Source organism: Microtus ochrogaster, chromosome 22, assembly GCF_000317375.1.
Source record: "Microtus ochrogaster isolate Prairie Vole_2 chromosome 22, MicOch1.0, whole genome shotgun sequence".
NCBI classification, from domain to species: Eukaryota; Metazoa; Chordata; class Mammalia; order Rodentia; family Cricetidae; genus Microtus; species Microtus ochrogaster.
Genome location: NC_022023.1, coordinates 25,521,597 through 25,529,639, shown reverse-complemented (window position 1 = coordinate 25,529,639; position 8,043 = coordinate 25,521,597). Strand labels below are relative to the sequence as shown.

The 8,043-nt window shown below is 44.2% G+C and overlaps 1 protein-coding gene across 2 annotated transcripts in view; it reads right to left on the bottom strand.

Annotated features, from left to right (window-relative positions):
* Positions 1-926: 926 nt before the first annotated feature.
* Lrrc28 (leucine rich repeat containing 28) overlaps positions 927-8,043 on the bottom strand; it is a 103,847-nt gene continuing 96,730 nt past the window's right edge. For both annotated transcript variants that reach the window (XM_005357774.3, XM_013350215.2), the window contains one exon: positions 927-3,389. In XM_005357774.3, coding sequence (XP_005357831.1) covers positions 3,317-3,389 — 73 coding nt within the window. In that variant the 3' untranslated portion in view covers positions 927-3,316. The remainder of the gene's footprint in view (positions 3,390-8,043) is intronic.

Below are 8,043 nucleotides of genomic sequence, written 5' to 3'. Positions count from 1 at the left end.
TATAAAGGTACACAAATATTAAGTGAGTCTGTTATGGCTCGGTATCCAATTGCAGGAGCTTGGGTGCTGTTCGTCCATTAGCAATCCATGCTCATGACTTTAAAAATGTTTTTGTTTCCACTGAGACATTTATCACACTTGAATACTTATAGTCAAAGTAAGGTCTGAGTTTTCAAGTTGAGAAGTTTAATTTTACTACTAATTTCAAAGCTAGCTTTGAAAGCTCCCAGAGACTGTGCAGTGCTCATGTATTTGAAAGAAATTACTGTGGAATTTGTAGAGTGGTAAGGCTTTTTTTCTTAGACCGTATTTTAAGTTGGAATACTCAGTGTGAGACAATGTGAGATGGGTGTTAACACAGCGAGCTGTGTGTGGAAGGCCTGAGTAAGTGATCATGGCAATGACCAAGAGATGTTTCTAAAATAGAACCAGATAGCAAGTGTGGTTCATCGCTTTCCTCTACCATCAGAGTGGGCTACCATCAGGGCTCTTCTGTGTTCTTAAAAAGGGGCATTTATAGAACTGGAGCAGTCAGTGCTTTGCTGTGGATGCAGGAGAGCCAACCAGGCCCTCCCCCGAGCAACTGAGACTTGAAGGCTGTCCCCAGAGGTGTCATTGTCTACAGAGGTGGTGCCACTGATGAGTTACCCTTGCTCCAGTGAGTGACCATCCTACTCAGACAAGGAACTAATCACACGCAGGAGGCCACGCACAGAAGACATGGAAGCAGAAGGGGACTTGGTGAAAAGAAGGGCTCCATTGGGAGCAAATGAAAGTCACAATAGAAATGTATGAAAATGTGTCAAACAGCAAAAAAATTATATATATGCAATATATATGTGCACACATATGTACAAGTGAAAAAGTTGTATACACATACATAATGTGTATATATATATACACATATATGAGCACACACACACACACATATATACATTGAAGATACAACGCTTTCACTTGCACAATGTTATATGATCACGACTATTTGATATGGTGACAATCCTACTGAAGAACACCGATGTGGAATCAGCTAAAAAGGGTGCGGCGGCTCTCACGCATCATAGAAGGCTCCGTCCTTGAGGCTACCCTAGCTTCCAGCTTGGCACTAGTCACCCACGCGAGCTGAAGAGGAGAACTGCCCCAAAGACATTCCACCTTCCAAGGAGCTCCTTCGTCTCCTTACTGTTCCTCTATGCAGTATCTGTCCGCCTGATCAGGAAAAAACAGCAACAAACAGGGCTGGGGGTCTAGCTCAGCGATGGGGTGCTTACCCAGCATGTGCCGTGCTCCGGACAGGCTCCCTACGAAAGAAAGGGAGGGAGCAAAGAAGACACAACACGAGTCTTCTTTTTTGCCCAAAGCGTTGGACACAACTGGAGAACATAACGTAGAGGCAAGCCTTCTCCAGTTGACAAGAGTTGTTTATACCACCAAAAGGTTGACAATGACATCCGTGCATCCACACAAAGTCTCCATGAGGAACAGCACCAGGGAAACCACCTTAAGTTCTTTCTCATCAGTGAAGCACAGAATGCTGTTCCCAACCCAGGTTAAGACTGACAGCCTAGAGGCTCTCTGCCCAGCCTACTGCTGCTGTGCAGTACACTGTCGTTCAGGTAACATTGTAAAAATTTAAACAAGGTGAAACAAAAGTATCCCACACCTCATTGTCTCCATGAGAATTCCTGAGTATCTGGGTGGCACATTTCATGGCTCCACTGGAGACATACAATATAGCACTGGGTGAAACAGAAAGATGTGGCCAGGTATTGACTGCCATTCATGTGGTAGGTAACAGGGACTTAAGCCAAACACATATGTGAAGCTTCAGGTCACATTTTTCTCCCTCCAACTTATATACATGTCGGGGTTATGCTGAAACTCCCATTCTTCTAAAGGATAAAAGGAGTGGCACATTCGATCCAGACCCTCAGATCCTATTGTACGCTAGGCCTTTGAAATGTTAAGACTGCACAGACCACGTTATGAAAGGGATGGGAGGAAGTAGGAACAGGGACGCTACAGCTGGCATGCATGGCCGTTTTCTGCCTCTGCCATTACTTGGAGAGTCTGCGTTTTGGGCAGCAGGTGGTGTGACTGCAAAGAGATCACACGTTTGTCAGTAACTATGGAGGATTTTTGGCACTGTTAGAGCCTAGAATTACAGTTAGGCTGGCTAATAAAATGTCACCAACCACGTTTTTTTTTTTTTTTTTGGAAATAGCTTTTCCACCAAGCAACCCTCCTTGGTTCTCCTCTCGACCTTGTCTTATATAAATTATACAGAACTCCCCCTCCCCCTCAGAAAAAAAGAGCCACTCCACGGCAACCAGATGAACATCTGGAAGCAAAGCAGATTAAAATGCCATCCTTCCAAAGGAAGATGAAATCAGTGCATCCCCCACAAAGGGAGTGTCTCTCTGCAAGGGGAAGCTCGTGGACGTTGCAAAAGCTGGAGGTGGAGTGTAGCCCCGCTCACTGCTGTTGTCCCAGTGAGAATTCACGGTCAAGATGAGGACGGTTTCACATATGAGTAAATATTGCTAAGCCTCATCCACAGTGGAGGATCGAGCAGGGCCTCAAACTTGCCAATTATGTATATAAAAAAAAAAATCTTAGCAAAAAGCCCAAACATTTCAAAACTTGTTTTCCTGTAGTAGTTTTGAACAAGAGCGTATTTAATTAGTATCTACACTTTAGTTTTTAAACCCTCTCGGAAAATGTCTTCATAGGTTGCAACACTTAGAAAGAAGGCAGGGACTCTCTAGAGGCGTGTGCTCTGGAGTCTGCTGCACCTCCGCCCTGCAGAAGCCGTGGGGTTGCTGGGGTTTTTAGAAACTGACAAGTTTCCAATGGAGAAGCCCTGAGAATAATCTCGAGGGAAATAATTGTCTGGGGAAAGGCAGAAGGATCATCACCAAAGGTATGTTGGCCAACAGTTAATTTGGTTCTATTATCAAATTAAGAGTTCTTCAGGGAACAGCAGCTCGCTTTAAATTAGACGTGGGAAGCTCATCTGACTAAATAGTTTACGTATGAGACACACTCACATAAAAAGAAAAACACAGAAGACAAAACGTTCTTAATTTGGGGGAGGATATATTCCAACTTGTGGGAAGGGTGAAGGCCTTTTAGTTGTGAAGCCCAATCAGGACATGTCCAGAGAGTTCGGCATGCCCCCGCACTGCACAGGAGAGGACAGGATGGAAGGGTCTGTTCCGCCTGGCTGGACTCTCCTGGCATGGCCACACACGCTGGGCGGCAGCAGGCAGCTGCAGTGTGAGCTGCCAGTGCTCCTGAAGCTCTTGAGTGTTTATCAACCCAGCAGGTCAAAGGTCTGCAGACACTGGGTGGAGCAGCAGTAAGCCACGAAGCCAACAGTTGTCCTCCTGGGGGATGGAGGGAGAGAGGGAACACGGTTAGCTCAGGAGTGAAGCTCTGGTTCCTCCCCACTGGAGACAGTCTTTCTTTGTTAGAAGAAGTGACGAGGCATGAAGAGTAGGCTGCATTATAGAGACCTAAGATGTAAGATGTGGTGTTCAAGTCAAGTCCAGGCAGCAGGTCAGGCATGTGTGTGCACGTGTGCTCCCTCCGTCCGTGGGGTTTGGATGACACACCATCCCTATTAACAGCTAAGGGAAAAGCGTTTCCATCTTCTAAAGCTTACAGGGCAATCAAAGAATTGGAGGTACATTATAAAAGTCACAGCTAAGTACAGTGTTTCACATCTATAGTCCCAGTACCTGGAAGGCTGAGGCAGGAGGACTACAATGAGTCCCAGGGTAGCCTGGGCTACAGAGACAGGGCCTGTCTCAAAACAACAATAAACATCTATAAAGAAACTAAAAAGCATGACCGGTTTATGTACTATCATTTGAAGGAATTTTTCCTACAAATACACTCACACAGATTGCTCAGAGAATTAATTTCAGAATCTGCTGATGTGACTCAAAGGCCTTACATAAGAGAGAAGCTCTTCTCAAACTCCTGCTTGGGCACCTTTGCGCGATGAGTCATGAGCTCCCTGGGGCTCCCCATGTGCTCTGGACAGGGCAGGCTCTCAGAGGCCTTCTCCTCCCACCCAAAGAGCCATCCTCTGGTGAGGGGAGAAGAGTGTGCTGTTGTCACAGGACAGCCTGTGCGGACTGCTCAGCACCTGATCCTATCTCTGCTATTCTCTGTGGTCCTGGAAAGAAACCTCTGCAGACGGCCTTTGACATTGCACTGCTGACCATCGGCACTCAAAGTGTCAGACAGGGTGACAGTGGATGGCAAGGCTCTGGGAGACCAAGTGCTTGGAACACTCAATAGTTATGGCACCAGGGTGAGGTCAAAGTCTGCGGGCAAGATGGCCTTTTCTGACTGAAGAGAATCAGAAACAACCAACCAAACAATTAACCAAAACCCAGACATGCTTAGTGTCTTCCAATCTCAGATCAAGACACAGCAAGAGAATGTCTCTGGTGATCCTAAAGGAATCATTTTCTCATGAGCTGAAACATGTGGCTGAAGCCTAGATGCAGAGGCCAGCAAGCCATATACCAGGTAAAAGTATCTTGACTTCTTTGTGTGTGTGTGTGTGTGTGTGTGTGTGTGTGCAGTTGTGGGCGCCTGTTGGAATGTGTATGGGAAGCACGTGTGTGCATAAATGCGTGTGCCCAGAGGCTAACAGTGTACGTCTTCCTTGACCTTCTATACTGAGGCAGGGTTCCTCACTGGAACCTAGAGTCACCAATTCAGCTAGACTGGCTGCTCGGCTCGCTCTGGGGTTCCATCTCTAACTCCTGGGACTAGGGTTACAGATGGGCTGCAACACCAACACAGGTTTATGTGGGTGCTGGACTCCAGCTCCAGTTCTCACACCACATCAACTACTGCTCAACTCCAGGGAACGTGACCATGCAAAGGATCCTAAGGCAAAGGTTCCGGTCAGTAAAGTCAGGAACTTGAGGCTTTGGACAAAACCAGTCTAAGAACCTTGAGTCTCTAGAGATCTGCATACTGAAAATGAAGCTGTTCCACCTTCTAAGAAGGTGTTCTTTACCTAAAAGGTTTCAATGGCTTCATAGAGGGTGGCTGTCTGAAAAGGAAGTGCCTGATCTATTCAGGCAGGACCCACCATCACCAATACTCAAGGCCTGTAGGGCCATAAAGAGGAAATGCCAGCACCATCCAGTGCTCACCTTAAGAGAGCTCCTGAGAGGTGATGCACACACCAAAGTTTTGTCGTATCATCCCAGTGAGAACCTGGAGAGCACATGAGACCTGGGTTCTAAACACTTGAGCCAAAGAAACCAAGACTATGGTTGGACTTGGCCAATAAAGGCGCTTTACCGAGGCCTCGGTGTTGAATGCATTACTAGGCCATCAGGGAATGGGCAGCAGATGCCTGGACACAGTGAGATGATGAGACAAGTCAGAACTCCCCTCAGACTTCAGAGGGAGTAAGGCTTAGGTGAACGAAACATCACAGGGAATCAAGCAGGAGACAGAAAGAAAAGGAAGCAATGGGATAAAAATCGATTCTTAGATGAAGGTCACTAATTCAAAGCCTTTAACAAGACAGAGAGATGACATACAGATTCTTCTGGAAATGAAACCAAAACTATCACTTTGGACCTCACGGCTACTGAAAAGGTATAAGGGACACGCTGACCATTTTAAATACATAAATTGTCAACCTAGAAGAACACTATCTTGAAGATCACAAATGACCAAAACCCACCTCAGCCAAGATGAAGTAGACAGCCCATGAAAACATAAGGCCATCGACAAAGCTGGATTTGTAAGTTAAAAGATATTCTATTATCAGATGGCTTTTCTTAGAGAATTCTAACTAATGGTTAAAGACTAATAAGAAGGTATTTTAGTACAATTTCCTTTATAGAAAAAGAAGAGTTCCCAACTCATGAGGACAGCATTATCTTGACTCCCAAATCAAACAGGAACCAACCAACAAAACCCAAAGCCCCAGAATAATATAAACTAATAGCTCTCATGAGGACAGAGTAAAGGATACTCAAGAAGTAACAGGAAAAAGTATAAAAACAACAAAATACTAAGCATAGTGATCAAGGGAGAGTCACTCTGGGCATGTAAGGTAGCTGAATATCTGAACGCATAAATGTACTAACAAGCTAAATGAGGAAAACCAAATGACTTACTTATCCCCATAAAAAGCACTGAGCAGGGAGTAGTGCTCATGCTTAGAGTCCTAGAGCTGGGAGGATGAGACTGGAGGGCTCTATGAGTTAGAGGCTGGCTCGGGCTATGTAGTGAGTTCTAGGCCAGCCAGGAATGTAAATAGGACCCTGAACCTCTAAAAGAAAAAAAAGGAGGCCGGAAAGATGGCTCAGAGATTAACAACAGTGTTGCTCTTGCAGAGCGTCTGGATTCAGTTTCTACACCCACATGGTGGTTCACAGCCATATGTAACTCCAGTTCCAGGGGATCCAACAGGACATGCACATGGTGTACATACATGTTTGCAGGCAAATAGTCCCATACATAAGTAAGACAAAGGAACCTTAAAAAAAGAAAAAAGAGAGAGGCAAGGCATTTTACAAAATACACTGTGTACCCTTAAGGAAATTTTCAGTGTACAAATACAGAAAATTTTCCTCAATCTGCTAAAAGGAATGTACTTAAAAGTAAATGCCATTACCATTATACTTAGCAATGAAAAAGCAGATACTTCCCCCTAAGATGGTGGTGAGGAGGGCAAGGAGTTGTTCTCAAACCACAGCACAGCACTAGAAATTCTAACCACTTTAATAAAGCAAGAAAAAAGGCAACCAGAAGGGAAGATATTATTTATTGGCAGATGGTAAGACATAATTGTCTATGCAGAAAATTCCATGTAACCTACAAAAAATACTCCAACCCCCCCCCAAAACTAGTAAGCTACAGCATACAAGACAATTGCAAAAACAACAGATATTTCTTTATATGAACAATGAGCACATGGAAATTGAAGTAGAAATACCATTTAAGACTACAGAAAGAAAATGAAATCCTTGGATATAAACAAAGCATCTCAGGATTTGTTTGTGGACAATCTTAAGATTCTGATGAAAGAAAGGAACACTTCAGTCGGGGGACACACAGCATTCATTAGAATTCAGTAAATAATTCTATGAAAGAATTCAGTATAGGAATCTATGCCGTAAAGACATAGATTCCATACAAACTATTCCATAGGCTAAATGCAATTCTCATAGAAAATCTAAAAACCAAACCACCAACCAACTGGACCAAGAATAAGCTTAAAATTAAAAAATAACAACAAAAAAAAATCCAGACCCAAGCATCACCTAAAACAACTTCTAAGGGAAGAAAAAAACCAAGCCATCATTGCTGTACGAAGCCTTGCAGCTGCAGTTTGGTGCTGGCTGAGAGAGACGTAGGCCAATGAAGCAGACCAGAATCCCAGACAAGCTTCGCATGCATTAGTAACCGGATAGCTGACCTTGACTGTCAATCCACAGGATTTAGAATCACAGAAACAAACCCGTGGGCATGTCTTGTCTCTTAGGGATTTTCTAGATTAAGTTAACTGAAACACAAAGATGGTACCATTACAAATTCAAAGCTAGCCTGGGTTACAGAATAAGTTTCAGGTTAGCACGGGCTACCAAGAGTGAGACTTTGTCTCAAAAACCAACAGAACAAAAACAATCAGGTCAAACAAAGAGACTTTTAAAGAGTGAAAACGCAATAGGGGATTTCACTTAGCTGCACCCCCTTCCGTGGTTCCAGAACTGAATCGAAGGCATGGCTCATCTAGGCAAGCACTCTGTCATTGGACTGTGTTTCCAGCTGCGTTTTATTTTCACTTTGAGACATGGTCTTTTGTCTTATTATGTTTTCCAGGCTGGCCTTTAACTCACCCTACACCCCAGAAGATGCTGGACTTGTAATCCTCCTGCCTCAGATACTCCCTCGTCTGGAACAATCAAGCCTGGCTGGAGTTATTTTTCTTAATTCAGGAAATTACATGAGCTTTCTGTGAGGTATTTTGTATTGCTTGTAATTGTTTCTTTT